This window comes from Meriones unguiculatus, chromosome 14 (genome assembly GCF_030254825.1).
Source record: "Meriones unguiculatus strain TT.TT164.6M chromosome 14, Bangor_MerUng_6.1, whole genome shotgun sequence".
Taxonomy (NCBI): domain Eukaryota; kingdom Metazoa; phylum Chordata; class Mammalia; order Rodentia; family Muridae; genus Meriones; species Meriones unguiculatus.
In genome coordinates this window covers 1,952,666-1,970,533 of record NC_083361.1, presented here as the reverse complement: position 1 = coordinate 1,970,533, position 17,868 = coordinate 1,952,666, and the positions used below count along the sequence as shown (strand labels likewise).

Sequence of the window (17,868 nt, the reverse complement as noted above, 5' to 3'; positions counted from 1 at the left end):
CTGCTTGAGGCTGTGCGCCCAGAGCTGCTGATGCTGCGTGGCCAGCCTGTGTACCTCTGCACACTAAGGTAACAGCATCACCGGCCAGAGTGTGCCTGGCATGTATGCCCTGGTGTCCCAGCACTCGAGAGGCAGAGGCAGGAGGATCTCTGGGAGTCCGAGGCCAGCCTGGTCTGCAGAGCAAGTCCAGCACAGCCAGGGCTACACAGAGAAACCCTGCTCCAAAAAACAAAAACAGGAAAAGGGGAAAGCATGGCTGAGAGATGAAGTTCTGTGTCTTGGTACATACTAAAGAGACAGACAGAGAGACTCACAGCAGAATGTTAACCCACTTGTGCTCTCTCTCGGGGCTCTGTGACTGTCTCCCACTGATTCCTGGTGACTGAACCTGTTACCCATACAGCTCTGTCAACCCATGCGGATGTGGCCCTGTCCCCATCTTGCTGTCTCTACAGAGGGCCTCCGTGGCTGCCCAGTAACTGTGTTTTCCCATCCATTTTGGTACACATAAAGGCCTCTCTCTCTCTGTCTCTGTGCGTGTGCTGGGAGACTCAGCACTAACTTTTATTGCTTCCTGGTTTGTGTCTGTTTGTCTGCCTTTCAGCGCTGACATGTGTTGTTTGGAGCACGGAGCTTAGTGCGCGGAGGTTTGCGTCTGTCAGTTTTGACAAGTTCGAATGCTGCCTGGCCGGGTTTGCAGTGGATGCGTGCTTGTGTGTGTGTGTGTGTGTGTGTGTGTGTGTGTGTGTGCGCGCGCGCGTTTGTGGGGTTATGCCTCATTGTCAGCCTCCATGTGTTTACCAGAAAGTCCCAGGGCATTTCTGTCACTGTGCTCAGGACAGCATCCGCCCTGTGGACAGGGTCTAGCTCAGCCAGACTGCTTTGCTGTGTTTATATTTGTGCTAATAACGGCCCCTGTGTATTTAAGAGTGATTCACTGTCGGGGGAGGGCAGGGTGCTCTGTGAAGGAATTTTGTCAGTTTGTGCTCGTGTGAGCCTCTCTGTCCCTCTGTCTGAGTCAGGGCGTGTCCTCTTCTCCCTCTGTCTCCCTCACTCCCTGAGAAAAGCCAAGGGTGTGGGTGAGCGATGGGGTGGGGGCAGGGCAGCACATCTGGAAAGCACATCTGGAGCCCACAGGCTCTTGTAGAGGAGTGCAGGAGGAGAGAGGGGTCCCAGACTGCTTGGTTCACCCCAGCGTCCTAGTGTGAGACACAGCCCCTGGGGCAGGAGGATGGGCACCCCCAGGCCGTGCCCACCAGGACAGGCCGGAAGAGGGGGGTGGGGGGCGCCCCGGTGACTCAGGCGGGGGCAGGAATGCTGCGGTCGGAACAGAACGGAGCTCCAGAACCCCCCCTCCCCATGCCCCGGGGCTGTCCGCGGCGCCGGCTCCCGCCTGGTGGGCCCACGTGCCAGGTGGCTGGAGAGCGGCGCCTGCCCAGGGCCAAGCTCTGTGCCCGGGTCGCGGGGGCTGCGCTCGGGCACCTGACCTTGGCTGGGAAGCCCAACCAGCCTGGGCCCTTCCCTCCCCACCCCCTTCCGGCCTTCAGGACGGATTTTCCCGGCTTGCACTCCCTCGGCTCTCTGAGCAAAGGAAACTTTGTGTCTGCTCGGTGCGGCGCGGCCGCCCTGAAAGGCACCAGGAGCGCGGCGCTAGCGCAAGTGCAGACACACCGGTTTGCGTTGTCCCCAGATGCACGAGATGACACCCAGATGGGCCATCGCACGCACACTCACCTTCACCGCGCTCAGAATTGCAGGCCCAGTGCTAGGACCTTCACACATCCTGCACCCTCACACCAGTGTGCTGGGAGCTCTACACACGTGGGTGTTTATCTGTGCCTGTGCGTGCCTGTGTCCGAGGTGTTTGCATTTGTACATACTTTGTGTGCGTGCAAGGTCCTGACAGATGCACACACAGAGAGGGTGGCTACACAAACACCTTGAGCCACAAACCTCTTCCACACACACAGACATCTGCTCCAAAACACATTAACTGGCTTGCTTGCCTGTTACATAATCAGGCTCCTCTTTCTTCCCTACACACCCAAACACGGATGCACACACATTCGTTTATTCGCTGGTTTTGCTGGCCTGTCATTCCAGCTACTCCAGAGGCCTAGACAGGAGGATTACATGTTCAAGGCCGTTCTGGGCAGCTCGGTGAGATCCTGTCTAAAGGAAAGCTGACGGGAAGGCTGCCTGGACTCCATCAGGGCGCAGCTGGGACTGTGGCTCACCTGTGGGGGAGATGGGTTGGCATATAAGAGTACCTGCTCCTCTTACAGAGGACCTGAGTTTGGTTCCCGGCACTTACGGGGGCCGACTCACAACTTCCTGTACCGCCAGCTCCTGGGAACCCCATGCCCTCTTCTGGCCTCTGCGGGCACCTGAACACACACACAAACTTATAATAAATCTTTTTTTTTTTTTTTTAAATCACAGCCAGGCAGTGGTAGTGCACGCCTTTAATCCCAGCACTCAGGAGGCAGAGACGGCTAGATCTCAGAGTTCCAGGCCAGCCTGCTCTACAGAGTGAGTTCCAGGACAGCCAGGCTACACAGAGAAACCTGTCTTCGGGGAGAAAAAAGTCACTCACTCATTCAACAGACATGTGTTGAGCACCTACTATGTGTCAGGCCATGCTTCCACCAAGGGGTCAGGCCACAGTCCTGTCCTCCTAGGATGGACGCTCTGCTAAGGAAAAGGCCTAAGGGACGTGATTCCTGGGCAACACTGAAGCTTGATGGCAGTGAGGAGAAGAGGCAAAGCCTTGTTCCAATTCTACAGAGATTAGTCAGGGACAGAGTAACTTAGGTGTGTCATCTGAGAAGCCAGCATGAAGAAAGGAGAAAGAAGTCACAGACAGCTGTGGGAAGACTGCGTGCGTGCGTGCGTGAGAGAGAGAGAAGGCTGAGGCAGGAGAGCAGTTGTAGGAGACAAACCCTGTACACTGCACCTCACTCTCACGCTGAAGTATCCGTTCGTCATTTGTGTCGCTGCGTAAAACTGTGGGCCTGTGTGTGTGAGAGTGCGTGGTACCGTGGTACCTCTGTACAAGGTACCCCTGGCCCCATGGCCTCCGCCCCTTGACCCCTAAACCCCCTTCCTTCTGCACCCCTTCTCTGTAGTATTGGGGCTTGCGCCCAGAACCTTCCACACTGCATCACTGAGCCACACCCACAGTCTTGCCTCTCTTCAGGATTTATTTTACATGCGTGCATGTGTGTGTCTGTCTGTATGTATGCGGACCATATGCATGCGTGCTGTGCTAGCAGAGACTAGAGGCCGTCGGATCTCCTGAAATCTTAGGCAGTTGTGAGCCTGGGAACCGAACCCAGGTCCTCGCAGGAGCAGAACGAGTGCTCTTAACAGCTGAGCCTTCTCTCCATTCCTTCCGGGATCCTTTTTGTTAGATTTCAAACTGGGACAAACGGCTGAGGTGCCTATTTGACATAGCAAAGCGGAGCTGACCACACACTGCACTCTGACTCCCCACAGCCCCTACCTGTTCCCGGGTCCTCCTGGCTGGCATGCCTCACCCCTAACCTTCTCTAGCCCAGGGGCTGGGCTGTTCTTCCCTAGATAGTCCAACCATTTCGATTGACCACTCTTTTTGTACCTTCGGGCACCTTGTTTCCCTCCTCTCCTCTCTTCCTTCCCCTCTCCCCTCCACATGCCCAGCTCAGTCTGGACACGTCCGCTCTGGACTCCCCCAGCTGCCCCTGCCTCTGGCTCTGCTCTCCCACATCTCTAGAGCAAACCTTCTCCTCCACCAGAGCTAGGAGCAGCCATGTTTTGTTTGTTTTTTCTTTTCCCTTTCATCGCTTTCTGCTGTCTAATTTTGAGACAGTCTGGAACTCACTCTGCTAGGCTTGAACGTGAGATCCTCCTGCCTCAGCCTGCCTGTGATCTGGGATAACAGGGATGTACCATCTGGCTCTGTGAACACATCATGTGTCTGAATGAGTCTGAGAATGTGTGCCTGTGTATACATGTATGTGAGCATGTGTGTCTCTGTGTGCATCTGTGTGTGAGAGAGGGACTGTGTAGCAGGTGTGGGTCTCAGCAGAGCCTGGACGTCTCCCCCTCTCTAGACGACTTTCTTACTCTTCCCCAGGTCTGAACAAGACATCGTCTTTCTCCTGTGAGGCCCACAACGCCAAGGGAGTAACCACCTCCCGCACGGCCACTATCACAGGTGACGGCAAGACGACTCAGGGGTCTCGGTGGCAGGGGTGTGGGAGGCTGGACCAGAGGTCAGAGTAGAAGGTGGAGGGAAGAGCCTGGCGGTGGCGCACTCCTTTAATCCCAGCACTCGGAAGACAGAGGCAGGTGGAGCTCTGAGTCCGAGGCCAGCCTGGTCTACAGAGTGCGTCCAGGACAGCCAGGGCCCCACAGAGAAACGAGGAAGGTGGCGAGCTCTGGGGAAAGGTTTCTGAGAGTCCGCCCTCCCTCACCTGTCCACAGTGCTCCCCCAGAGGCCTCAGCAGCTCCACGTGGTTTCCAGACAGCCCACGGAGCTAGAGGTAGCCTGGACCCCGGGCTTCAGTGGCATCTACCCGCTTACCCACTGCAACCTGCAGGTGAGACCCCCTGACTCTGCTCACTTCGCTCTCAGCCCTCCTCCCACCCACACCCACAAGCCCGCATTCCCCGATGGACAACCAGCCCTTCCCTGCTGCTGATTGTTGAGGGCAAGGGAGCCTCCAGTTAGTCCACGTGTCCTGGACTTTAATCCCCACTCCACCTGCTGGCTGTGTGAAGCTGAACAAGTCTTACAACCATTCTGGGCCTCAGTTCTCCCTTCAGTATGATGGGCTTGGTGTTAACATTTACGAGACAGGAATGAGAATCCAGCAGATGAAGGCGAGTCGCCAGCTTAGAGCAGCGCCTGCAGACGCGCTATGGTCTATTGGCTGGTTTTATCGCTGTTAGTGTTAGTGACACTGACTTTGGCAGATTCTGAGCTCTGAGCCAGCAGGGTGTGTCACTGTTCTTGTCACAGCACTATGCTTGATGTCTTTGCCCCCACCACCACCACCACTCTGGGCTGTCGCTGTCTAGAGCAGGTCTGTCCCCTCGGGCATTTGGGCTCTCTGAGGACAGTGCTATTTAGTTGCGTAGTCACCTCAGTGTTGCCGAGCATAGGCCAGACAGATGAGGCTGTTTGATAGAATATAGAACAGCACAGTCACAATGGTGCAGGCCTGTAATGCCAGCATTTGGGAGCAAGAGGATGGAAAGTTCAAAGATACCCTGGGCAACATAGCAAGACTGTCCCAAAATAAAAGACTTTAAAAATATGTCTTAGTGATAGAGCCCCTGTCTAGACTCCCCCAGTGAGGGGCTGGGGTGTGGCTCAGGGGTAGAGCCCCTGCCTAGAGTCCCCCAGTGAGGGGCTGGGGTGTGCTCAGTGGTAGAGCCCCTGCCTAGAATCCCCCAGTGAGGGGCTGGGGTGTGGCTCAGGGGTAGAGCCCCTGCCTAGAATCCCCCAGTGAGGGGCTGGGGTGTGTCTTGAAGTAGAGCCCCTGCCTAGAATCAACCGAGGAGGAGCTCTCTTTCAAGGTGTGAAACTAAGAGATCCTGAAAGGAGAGCAGCCTGCCCTGTAGCTAGAAGAACAAAACTGAGGCTGAATCCTAGAGTTTCACCAACTTGAAGGATCTCAAATGTCAGGTCAGGCCGCACTTGCACTCCTACCCACATCCACAAAGGGACCAGAGAAAAGCAGAAGTGTGTGCTCTTCCCTCTCCAGGTCTCACTTCCTGCTGCCCACAGCCTCCGGCTGGACAGTTCCCGACGGAGGGTCACGGCAGTCCCAGGGAAAAGAGAAGTGGGAGTGGGTCTGAGCCCACTGTCTCACCATCTCCCCTTTGTCCTGGCAGAGGTTCCTCTTCCTGTCTGTCACTGTAGGTCAGAGAACAGGCCTGACACCCCATCCCCGCCCCCATCACTGGCTTGCCTCCTCCTTGGATCTTATAATGCCGGGGTCACCTTCTCTGGGGACTGTACTATTCTGGGAAAGGTACTGAACTTCTGGGCCTCAGGCTCCCAGAGTCGGGAATTTGTGATGCAAAAAAAAAAAATTAAACCTATATAAGTGGAGAAGAAGAATTTATTTTATGTGCTTATCTAGCTTAACAAGGGACTTGGCACATAATAGGCACTTGAAAAACATTGACTTTTAGGGCTGAGGTATAGTTTAGTGCTAAAACATTTGCTTGGCATGGGTGAGACCTTGGGTTCATCCCCAGTGGCGCCAGAAAGGAGGGCTGGCGCTGTGTCTCAGTGGGTGCAGTGTCTATAGTGCAAGTGTGAAGACCCCGGTGTGATCCCCAGTGTCCTCACACAAGAGCTGAGCAGAGAACACACCTGTAATCCCAGTGCCGCACAGATGGGGACGGCAGGTCCGTGGAACTCACTGGCTGACTAGCCTAGCTGGATCAGTGAGTCCTGGGTCCTATTGAGGGACCCTGTCTCAAAAACCAAGATGGAGGCCAGCACGATGGCTGGGCTTGGTGCCACGCCTGATGACCTGAATTCAGTTCCCAGGACCCAAATAGTAGAAAGCGAAAACTGAATCACAGAAGTTGTCCTTTAACACACACACACTCACAAAAGTGACTAGAATAATAATTAAACCCACCAGGCATATCAGAACACACCTTTAATCTCCGCTGTGGGGAGCAGAGGCAGGTTTATCTCTTGAGTTCACAGTCAGATTGGTCTATGTAGCAAGTCTAGGTCAGCCATGAATACACAGTAACACCCTGTCTCAGGAAAAAAAGCAGGGAGCAGACAAATTGATAGTATTGTGTATAAACAAATTAACCTACGTGTCGTCAGAGTTTAGGGGGTGACAGGTAGTCTCCTTGTCACTAATGGGGCAAGATCTAGAGACTGGCCTTTCTTTTTTCTCCTTCGAGACGGGATCTCGCTGTGTAGCTTAAGCTGTCCTTGAACTGGTGATTCTCCTGCCTCACTGAGATCTGGGATTAGGGATGTTTTTACAACGCTGGGGACCCAGTGTGTGCGCCTGACCACTGAACCTCGCCTTCAGTTTGCACAGTTAATCTTTAAACAAGCTTCCAAGGCATCCCTGGTCCTCTAAGTGAGGAACCTGAGGGAAAAATGAGGAAAAAAAGAGTCTCGGCAGAGGCGGCTTCTGCCAGCGGCAGACACAGTGGCCGCACAGTTTCTTTGCTGTGCGAATCCGAATGCCCACTGGGGGCCTGCTGAGCTGCTACCACACCAATGCAAGCACACACCCAGGCTGCGTGCACGCTCAGACACACACAGACACAGAGAGGAGAGAGGGAGAGAGACTCAGAGACCGCCACATCTAGGACCACGGTCGAGAGCGGTGTGTCTAACTGTCCTCGTGTCTGTCCCCACGCCCAGGCTGTGCTGTCAGATGATGGGGTGAGCGTCCGGCTGGGAGAGCCAGATCCTCCAGAAGAGCCCCTCGCACTGCAAGTGTCCGTGCCCCCCCACCAGCTTCGGCTGGAAAAGCTCCTTCCTCACACCCCATACCACATCCGGGTATCCTGCACCAGCAGCCAGGGCCCTTCGCCCTGGACCCACTGGCTTCCGGTGGAGACCACGGAGGGAGGTGAGAAGGGCTTGGGAGGAAGATGCTGTTGGGCTTTGCTTTCACTGACGCTGCCCTGAGCTTCCCCTCTCACCCCTTTACCTGGTGTGACCTCAGTTTCCTTGCCCAGCCCCTGACCCTTAGCTCTGCCCACTGGCCCCTCTCCAGATCTCGCCCCATACTTCCGCTCAGGCATGGCCTGCATGAATTGCCCACGCGTGTGCTCTTTGCAACCTGCCCCACTTCCTGGGAACAGGGGAGGGGGTCAGGAAGAGGTGGGGGTATGAGCTTCCCTCTTCCTTGTCCTCCAGTGCCTTTGGGCCCCCCCGAGAATGTTAGCGCCCTGCGGAATGGGAGCCAGGCCCTCGTGCGTTGGCAGGAGCCACGGGCGCCACTGCAGGGCACCCTGTTAGGGTACCGGCTGGCATATCGAAGCCAGGACACCCCCGAGGTGGGTGCTGCCAGCCGGGTTAGGGTGGAATGGTTGTGGGAAGGGAGCTGGGGAGAGATGACAAAGCAGACAGGGCAGGTCGGGTACTAGAGTGTTGCAGTGCGTCCAGAGAGGCGAATTCCCGGGCTCTAAACGGCTCTGCGGAGAAGGGGCGGAGGGAGGTTTGTCTGTGAGCACTGTAGAAGCACCTCTTTGGGCTTGCTGTTGTTGCTCTTCCAGCCTCTTAGGGAGAGGTGCTTCCCTAAGTTAGACAAATGTTCTATCTGCGCTAGCTGGACCCCCAAGGTGGAGAGAGGGGATGGAAAGGTAGAAGGGCTTGGATGGGAATGAAAAGATGAGAATTCCGTTCCTCAACACCTGCTGAGCTGGGCCTGGTGCCTGGTGCCAGTCTCAGCTCTGAGGAGCTGAGGGCAGGACCAGAGATGAGGCGGAGCCCCTGCCTTGTGCAGCTGGCGTTCCAGAGGGCGCGTGGAGACAAACGTGGAGACAAACGTGGAGATGAGGGACTGGGTTGAGTCTCAGGAGTTCTGTGTCCATCTTGATGTCACCTCTGGACTTCCTAGGTTCTTATGGACATAGGGCTAAAGCGAGAGGTGGCCCTGGAGCTGCGGGGGGACAGGCCTGTGGCTAACCTGACTGTGTCTGTGGCGGCCTATACCTCTGCTGGGGACGGGCCCTGGAGCCTTCCTGTGCCCCTGGAGCCCTGGCGCCCAGGTAACCTAAAGCCATCCCAGCCCCTTCAGGCCGCCCTCAGGATTGCCTCTTCCTGGCACCCTTGACTTGCTCCCCACGCCCTCGAGTGCTCCCCCAGCTTAGACACCGTTCCCGCCCTGAGCCTGACGCAGAGCCTCCCTCAACACCTCACTGTGTCACGTCAGTCCTGCCCTCTCTGAGCATGTCTCCCTTCTGTCCTTTCTCCTCACAGGGCAAGAACAGCCAATCCACCATCTGGGTAAGGGCTTTTGCACCCCCTGTCTCTCCCCCTGCCCACATGCAGTGAGGGCATCACGCATCGTCACACGTGTCCTTTTCGCACCCACCCTCCACGCTTCCAGAGTGCATCGCTCTAACCCTTCACTTCTTCAGTTTGTGTGGTCCTTGGGGGGGGGGGCGTAGAATGACCCAGTGAATGGTATGGGTGGATGGATAGACCCACAGACTCACGGGTGTGTAAGGAGTGAGGCGGGGGGAGGGGAGATTGAGATGGGTGCGTGAATGGATGGGTATATGGGGACAGGGCTAACAGACTCGTGGGCCGATAGAAAGAAGCATGTGTGGAGAAAGAGACCGCCCGGTAGTCAGGCATGGTGGCCTGTGTGTTAGACCCCAGCACTTAGGAGACTTACAGGCGGATCTCTGTAAGTTCAAGGTCAGCCTGGTTTATGTAGTAAACTCCAGGAGAGCCTGGGGTTCACTTGACCCTTCCTCAAACAAAACAAACACTAGACACTCCTCATTTGTCTCGTGCCCTAAACTCCTCCGATGGCCAGCCCATTCCTTGCACACACACTTGCCCTGTGTGCAAGTATGGCTGCCTCACCCCTCACCTCACTGCGCTCGGGAGACTTAGCTCTTTGTGCCCAGCCTTGCGCTGCCTGCACACTCTCCACGCATCGTGTGAATTCTCTCCCTCCCTCACCCGCCCTTGCACGCCCAGGCCGCTTCCTTGCACAAGTGTCCTGCCACTGTGTCCCCTGTACCACTTCAGACTTTCTCCCACGTTCACCTCCCCCTCCCTGCACGCTCACACTCACTGCACACACATCTAGCCTCCCTTTCTACCCAGCTCACACCCCGCCTCCCTCCCGTGTCACGCCTGGGTCCTGGGAACCGGATGGGGGACCATAGCCGTGATCTGTCCCCCATGCCCCCCGACAGTGAGTGAACCCCCACCTCCTGCCTTCTCGTGGCCCTGGTGGTATGTGCTGCTGGGAGCAGTTGTGGCCGCTGCCTGTGTCCTCATCTTGGCCCTGTTCCTTGTCCACCGGAGGAAGAAGGAGACCCGCTATGGGTGAGTTAGAACTCCATGGGGGGGCCCTGTGAGCCCGGAGAGGATGGAGCCATGGAGGACCAGTGGTGATGTTGGGGGGGGGGGGCGCAAGCGCGCGAGTGTGTGTGTTCACAGGGCATCCAAATGAGAACAGGAAAATGGAAGGCAGAGGGCGGGCCCAGGTGTGCTCAGCAAGCAGGAGGCCAGGCAACACAGCTCGGGCTGCTCCGTCCGCTGCTCACTTTTGTCCCCTCCAGAAAGACAGGTCCCCACGTGATTCTGTCCGTCCCTCACCGTCTCCCATCTCCCCCTAGGGAGGTGTTCGAGCCCACAATGGAAAGAGGTGAGCTGGTAGTGAGGTACCGCGTCCGAAAGTCCTACAGCCGCCGGACCACCGAAGCCACCCGTAAGTGCACCGCAGGCCGGGGCGCTGGGCCGCCTGAGCTTCTGCACAGGCCAAAGCTTCCGAAGCTGTCCAGGGACAAGGACGCTAGGGCTCAGGCCCAAGGGAGGGGGAGCCTGGAGCGCACGCAGCCTAATAACAGAAGGGTGAAGGGTGCTGTGTGTTCTCACCGCCACCACAAGGAACAGCGCCAAGAAGAAGCTAGGCTCAGAGAGGGAGAGCGCGACCAGGCCGTCCAGGTCAGGAGAGGCGCTGGACCAGGTGGCTGGTCGGTTGCAGTCTGTCGGCAGGAAGCAGGGAGGCCATGCCTGATGCTCAGCTCGCTCTCTCCCCATCATTTGGTCCAGAACCCTGGCCCAGGGTATGGTGCAGCCCACACCTAAGGTGGGTCTTGCCACCTTAGTTCAGAAACTCCGTCCAAGACATGCCCGAGATCCCGTCAGGGTGGCGTTACCCATAACATACATGCATTTTTGGTTTTGTTTGTTTTGAGACAAAAGCTCAGGCTTGGACTGAGTTTCTCTTGCCTCCATCTTCCAACTATACACAGGAGCTGCCACATCTGGCTCTGCTTTGCTTTTCTTTGCTTTTCTTTTCATCTCTCTCCTCTCTTTCTCTCGTCCCTCTGTTCTCTCTCTCTCTCTCTCTCTCTCTCTCTCACACACACACACACAGTCTTACCAAAAGCTAGCCAGGAACTTGCAACCTTCCTGCCTCCACCTCCCGAGTGCTGAGACACAGGCCACCGTTCCAGGCTAGGAAAGCCGAATCTACACATCTGAGGAACACCAGCTCTAAGAGCCGGACGACCTTGGGAGAACGGACCGTGATGATGGTGGATAATACTGACAGGAGGTGCTGACGGTGACGTCAGTGGCATGGCGCCCCCCGTAAGCACTGTCACGAGCATTCTGTATGCATTATCCCCTCATCTGATCCCCAGCCCACAGGCGTGAGTGTCTGTTACCCTTCAAAGATGAGGGAGCTGTGGCAGGAGTAGCTAGACAGGGTTTCAGGCTACGCTTAACCTTTCTAAGTAGCTGAGGTTCTTGTAAAGTCATGATTGTACTGCCTCTACCAGCTTTCTCTGAAGCCTCTTCTCTCCCCTCCTCGCTATCTATCTTTGCCTCTGTTTCTCTTTCTTCCCTCTCTCTCCCTCTTTCATGGGGTTGCAACTCAGGGCCTTGCATATGCTGGGCAGGCAGGGTGCCACTGTGCTGTATTCCCTGCCCTTGGTTTCTTAAGGTACTGTCTCACTATGTAGCTCAGGCTAGCCTCAAACTCTCTATCCCCCTGCCCAGATTCCTCTGCTCTGGGATTATGCCCGTGTGCCACCATATACAACCTGGAGTCAATAGCCCTGGCTGCCACAGTAGGACGTGGCCGCTTGGAATTACAGAAAGTGAGAAACAATCAACAGAATCATAGATGCCATCTTGGTCTGAAAGATAATATGCTTCTTCACTGTTGACTCTCACAGTTTTGAAAATCATGGAGTCTTAGACTTTCGGCCCGTACAACCATAGAGTCACAGAAGGTTCCCACTGAGGTCACAAAGCTGCTCCGTTTTCCAGCTGGGGAAACTGAAATCCGGAGAGCAGGGGAACAGAGCTGAGTCCAGATGTAGCACACGGCACGCAGACCGCCAGGGCCCTAGGGGATGCTGGGGGGCTGGGAAAGACACTCATTTAAGAAACAGAAATAGCACTAAGATGGACACAGTGACTTGATACAAAGCCACAATCCTTGCAGCATGAGCCTGGTCCCCAGAGGTTGCTGAGACCTGGGGTGGACGCCCATGAGGTCAAAATGATTTTCACAGTCACACCGAGCTGCTACTTGCTCTTTTGCACTCTTGTTCTTCATAAACTTTCCTTGGGCTTCCTCATCTATGATGAGGTCGTCAACAATCTGAGTGTGTGTTCCTGTGTTTTTAAAAACTGTTTTCAGGGGCTAGAGAGATGGATCAGTGATTAAGAGCATTTGGGACTTTTTTAGAGGACATGTGTTTGATTCCCAGCACCCACATGGTGGCTCACAAGCATCAATAATGCCTGTGCCAGGGTATCTGGTGCCCTCTTCTGGCCTCTGTGGGTACTTCATGCACATGGTACACAGCTATACATGCAGGCAAAACACCCATACATACAAAAGAATTTTTTTTAAATAAAATAAACTGTCATCTTAAACTAAACAGGGTGGTAAATCATGGGAGACTAAAGCAGGACGACTGAGAGTTTAAGACTTGCCTGGGCTAGAGTGAGTTCAAGGGAGGCTTGTGTAACTTAGTGAGACTGACTCAAAAGAAAAATTAACAGAGGTCTGAAGATGTACCCCAATGATCAGTGGTGGAGCCCCTGCCTAGAATCCCCCAGTGAGGGGCTGGGGTGTGGCTCAGTGGTAGAGCCCCTGCCTAGAATCCCCCAGTGAGGGGCTGGGGTGTGGGTCAGTGGTAGAGCCCCTGCCTAGAATTCCCCAGTGAGGGGCTGGGGTGTGACTCAGTGGTAGAGCCCCTGCCTAGACTCCCCCAGTGAGGGGCTGGGGTGTGCTCAGAGGAGAGCCCCTAACTAGAATTCCCCAGTGAGGGGCTGGGATGTGGCTCAGTGGTAGAGCCCCTGCCTAGAATCCCCCAGTGAGGGGCTGGGGTGTGACTCAGTGGTAGAGCCCCTGCCTAGAATCCCCCAGTGAGGGGCTGGGGTGTGGCTCAGTGGTAGAGCTCCTGCCTAGACTCCCCCAGTGAGGGGCTGGGGTGTGCTCAGAGGAGAGCCCCTAACTAGAATTCCCCAGTGAGGGGCTGGGGTGTGGCTCAGAGGCAGAGCCCCTGCCTAGAACCCCCCAGTGAGGGGCTGGGGTGTGGCTCAGTGGTAGAGCCCCTGCCTAGACTCCCCCAGTGAGGGGCTGGGAACATGGCTATGTTGGGCTGCATATTGACTTTTTTATTTTTTTAATGAATTGAATACAGTGCCTTCTGCACTACCTAATAATACTCTTACAGGAGGGTTATGGATTTTGTTTTGTTGGTGGAGGTGGATTTTGTGTGAGATAGGATCTCAGTAGGTAGACCCTACCCACCTCACACTCATTATGTAGACCAGACCGGCCTTAAACTCACAGAGATATGCCTGCCTCTGCTTTCTGAATGCTAAAGTAAATGTTTTAAGACTGGCCTCCTTATGTAGCTCAGGGTAGCCTCAAGCTTGCAATGGTATGCCAATTTTTCCTCCCTAGCGAAGGACTGGAGGAATGTGAGCCATAACCGACCTTACTTATTTTGTAATCACGTAATTATGATATTTATGGGATATAGTTTCTGAGGTACAGGGGGTTAATTAGATGCTGGTGTGTAGTGTGCAATTATCAAGTCTGTGTGATTAGTTAATTAGGCTTTCCATCTTCATTAAACCCTCATCGTTTCTTTGTGTTGGTAAACTTCAAGCCCTGAAGAGCCATGTTTAACAACTGGTACAGAGGGCACTGACCAATTAGGGTACCTACTGGGGCACAATTGTGGCCAGGCCTTTATCTTGTAGCCGTAGCCGTGATCTGCCCCCCGTGCCCCCCGACAGTGAGTGAACCCCCTCTAAATCTTCATGGAGCAGATTTAGAGGCTGCAGGAGCTGGCGTGGGTTGAGTGCTCAGGACAGTAGCTCATTTTGAACCAATGTGTATGGTGGGACTTTCTCAGATCCGCCAGCAAATAAATAAATAAATAAATAAATAAATAAATAAATAAATAAGACACAGAGACTTCCACACAGTTAAAGCTTAGGCCTTTAGCTGGGCAAAGTCCCAGCTACCATCTAGACTTGACCTGACCATTCTTACCCAGCAAGTGGCTAACTCCTGTTCCCATCCACCTGTTCTCTCTCATCTCTACCTCCAAAATACTCCCGCTTTTGCCAGCACATATCTCTCTCTCTCTAGTTCTGCCATCCACATCCTATCCCAAATAATGGCTGTCAGCTCTTCATTACAACCAATCAGTGAGAAGCTGCCTGACCTTTGAGTACCTGAGCAGGTGTGGAAGGACAAGGATTTACAACTGTAAAGCCAGTGATGGGCCACAGACATGACGTACCAAGATCTTGCCAGCACTTAGCTCTCTGCTGGTGCAGAATTAACAACTGGAAATGCAGGCATTTCTTCACACAATGTGAAGGAAAGTTACCCCAGCAAATGCAGGAGAAATTCAGCAGTTCAGCAATGGGTATGTCCCTCTTGACACACATCGCCATCCTCAACCCTGCCACACGGCTCTGTCCACCTCTTTTCAGTGAACAGCCTGGGCATCAGCGAAGAGCTGAAGGAGAAACTACGGGATGTCATGGTAGATCGACATAAGGTGGCCTTGGGGAAGACCCTGGGAGAAGGTGAGTACCACACACACACACACACACACACACACACACACACACTCCACCAAAACCCCAAGATTCCTCTCTTCCCAATTCTCAGCCAAGTGCAAGGAACTACTGTCCCTGAGGGTCCCTCTGGTCAATGTCTTTCTTCTTCCTGCCACAGGAGAGTTTGGTGCTGTGATGGAGGGCCAGCTCAACCAGGATGACTCCATCCTCAAGGTCGCTGTGAAGACAATGAAAAGTGAGTATGCATCTACACACCCAGTCCTTAACCCAAGCCTCTTCCCTGTGCTCCGGAAATCGCCAGTGTTCTCAGCAAGAAAGTGGAGCCCACACCAGAGACGAGACTAGAAAGAATCGAATCAGGGACATTGCTATCCCATTGAGTGAAGGTTGGAGGACACAATAATAACTGAGGCATCGAAACGAGCACATTAGCAGCCGCACGAAGTCACTCCCTCGAAGCTGAAAGGCAGAGGGAGGAATATGTTCCCGGAGCCACGGCCAGTGACAGCCGAGAACACAGAATCAAGGGCTTCCCCTGGGGGAGCCAGAGACCCCACGGACACACAGCAGCTCGAAGGCAATTTCTGAAGCAGGAAGAGGGCGAGATAGCCTGGCTTCTCAGTCTCTTCTCTTCCACCCGCTGGCTTCCCACCAGTGTTTGCCACTGACACACTTGGAGGACAGGACAGCATGGAGCACCGTTGGCCACTTCATTTATCAGCTGTGACTCTGCCTCTCTTCAAGCCTTCCTTCCTTGGAAAATCATTCCTGCTGTCGGCATTTCCTAGGGCTACTACTACAAAACGAAGCACCAAACGCCTGCTGGCCTGTAACACATGCTGTTAGTGTATGCAACCGCATCATCAGAAAGGGTGCCAGCCAGTCCAGAGTCAGACAGCGCAAGAGTCAAGGAGACATGCTTTTATACAAGAAGGAAAGCCTGGAGGGGTCAGGCTAGGGATGGAGGCGAGAGAGGAATGATGTTTTGTGAATTTAAACTTTAAGGGTTAGAGCTATGGAGTCATCAGCGCATTTGCGTGCTCATTACTCCTGTGTACCAGATTAAGCTGGCGGGGGCGCCTCAGGGGTTGGTACTGAAGACTCTAGAGCCTGGCACATGCCAGACAAAAGCTTTCTTACTTCCTACTACTTTTTTTCCCCATTCTCGTGATGTGCCTAAAAGACTGGCTTCCAACAATCTTCCTTGCTCTGCTGACCTGGCAACCATACACCACTGTGTCCTGCCTCCTCGTCTTTAAACATGGCTGATAAGGTGGCACACGACTATAACCCCAACATTTGAGAGGCTGAGGCAGAAGGATTATGAATTCTGAGCCAGCCTGGGCTACAGACTGAGACCTTGTTTCAAAAGAACAGGCGGTTCAAGTGGTGAAATGGTTGGCTAGAATCCCCCAGTGAGGGGCTGGGGTGTGGCTCAGGGGTAGAGCCCCTGCCTAGAGTCCCCCAGTGAGGGGTTGTGGTGTGCTCAGTGGTGGAGCCCCTGCCTAGAATCCCCCAGTGAGGGGCTGGGGTGTGGCTCAGTGGTAGAGCCCCTGCCTAGAATCCCCCAGTGAGGGGCTGGGGTGTGGCTCAGTGTAGAGCCCCTGCCTAGAATCCCCCAGTGAGGGGCTGGGGTGTGGCTCAGTGGTCACCTGCCTAGAATCCCCCAGTGAGGGGCTGGGGTATGGCTCAGCAGTAGAGCTCCTGCCTAGACTCCCCCAGGGAGGGGGCTGGGGTGTGGCTCAGTGGTAGAGCTCCTGCCTAGGATTCCCCAGTGAGGGGCTGGGGTGTGACTCAGTGGTAGAGCCCCTGCCTAGAATCCCCAGTGAGGGGCTGGGGTGTGGCTCAGTGGTAGAGTGCTTGGCTAGAATTTGCCATGTGGGACTGAGAACATGGCTCTCCCATAGAGCGCTCGCCTAGACTCTCCCAGTGAGGGGATTGCCTTACATGTGCAAGACCCTGGGCCCTCCCCTCAGCACTGCATAAACAAACTAACACTGTATACTTGTTGAGGATAAAATAATTTAACGTAAGTAAAATAGTGTATACCATCTTAAGATTCAATAATGATGAAGATGAGAGACGATGATGCTGGTAAACTGGAAGAGAAAAAAAAGCCTCTCTTCCCTCCCTCCCTCCCTCCCTCCCTCGTCACTCTTCTCCTTTGCTCCCCCAAGTTACCATCTGCACAAGATCGGAGCTGGAAGATTTCCTGAGTGAAGCTGTCTGCATGAAGGAATTTGACCACCCCAACGTCATGAGGCTCATTGGTGAGGGAGGGGCGTGTCTGTGTCCCCATCCTCCTACCCACCCGCCCCACGCCCTCCCACCCCAGAGCACAGACCCCTCCTTCTCCACTGGAAAGCCAAACTTCCTGCCTCCCCCTCCCCTCTCCTTCAGGATCAGCAAGCTCCCCTTCTTTTGCTCCCTCAACTTGGAATGTGATCTCTGACCTGTTCCCAGAAATAGCTGAGGTCCCCAGGAGGGTCTGGAAACATCCCTGGGAAATGGCTTCTCTGAAGCCTCATCTATCCCATCCACCTCCCAGTCAATGTGGACATTAGATTTGAGGGGGTAGGGAAAGGGGGCTGAGCTGTGTGGGTGTGGGGTTGGGTTCCCCTCTTCTGCCAGAGTGACCAGTCTTCCTGCGGGCGGGGTTCAGGCGTCTGCTTCCAGGGTTCTGACCGAGAAGGCTTCCCGGAACCTGTGGTCATCTTGCCTTTCATGAAACATGGAGACCTTCACAGTTTCCTCCTGTATTCTCGGCTTGGGGACCAGCCAGTGGTGAGGGGCATTTACTCTTCCAGGTCATAAGCATTCACTGGACACTTCCCAGCTACCAGGCATGAGAAAGAAGGCTGAGGCTGACCTCCTGGGTCCTGTACTGCAGGGTGGACAGGGCAATAAATAAGTTAACAGAAATAAGCAGCAGCATTAAGCGCAGCGAACGGATGCAGAAGGAAGAACGATAAGGTGGCCTTGGAATGATTTGGGTGGAGGGAAGGCCTGACTGAAGGCGTGACCTTGAAGGAGGTGCTGGCTGAGGAGATACTGGGAGATCGGAGCAGGAA

At 54.6% G+C, this 17,868-nt stretch overlaps 1 protein-coding gene across 2 annotated transcripts in view; it reads left to right on the top strand.

Moving 5' to 3' along the window:
* Axl (AXL receptor tyrosine kinase) overlaps positions 1–17,868 on the top strand; it is a 28,597-nt gene that overhangs the window by 4,398 nt on the left and 6,331 nt on the right. The window contains exons 5-16 of one of the 2 annotated variants that reach the window (XM_021657497.2): positions 4,118–4,198; positions 4,468–4,583; positions 7,400–7,610; positions 7,901–8,040; positions 8,604–8,754; positions 8,966–8,992; positions 9,919–10,051; positions 10,345–10,436; positions 14,708–14,803; positions 14,955–15,032; positions 16,975–17,067; positions 17,460–17,581. In XM_021657497.2, the coding sequence (XP_021513172.1) occupies positions 4,118–4,198; positions 4,468–4,583; positions 7,400–7,610; positions 7,901–8,040; positions 8,604–8,754; positions 8,966–8,992; positions 9,919–10,051; positions 10,345–10,436; positions 14,708–14,803; positions 14,955–15,032; positions 16,975–17,067; positions 17,460–17,581 (1,340 nt within the window). The remainder of the gene's footprint in view (positions 1–4,117; positions 4,199–4,467; positions 4,584–7,399; positions 7,611–7,900; positions 8,041–8,603; positions 8,755–8,965; positions 8,993–9,918; positions 10,052–10,344; positions 10,437–14,707; positions 14,804–14,954; positions 15,033–16,974; positions 17,068–17,459; positions 17,582–17,868) is intronic. The other variant, XM_021657498.2, reaches the window with a different exon arrangement.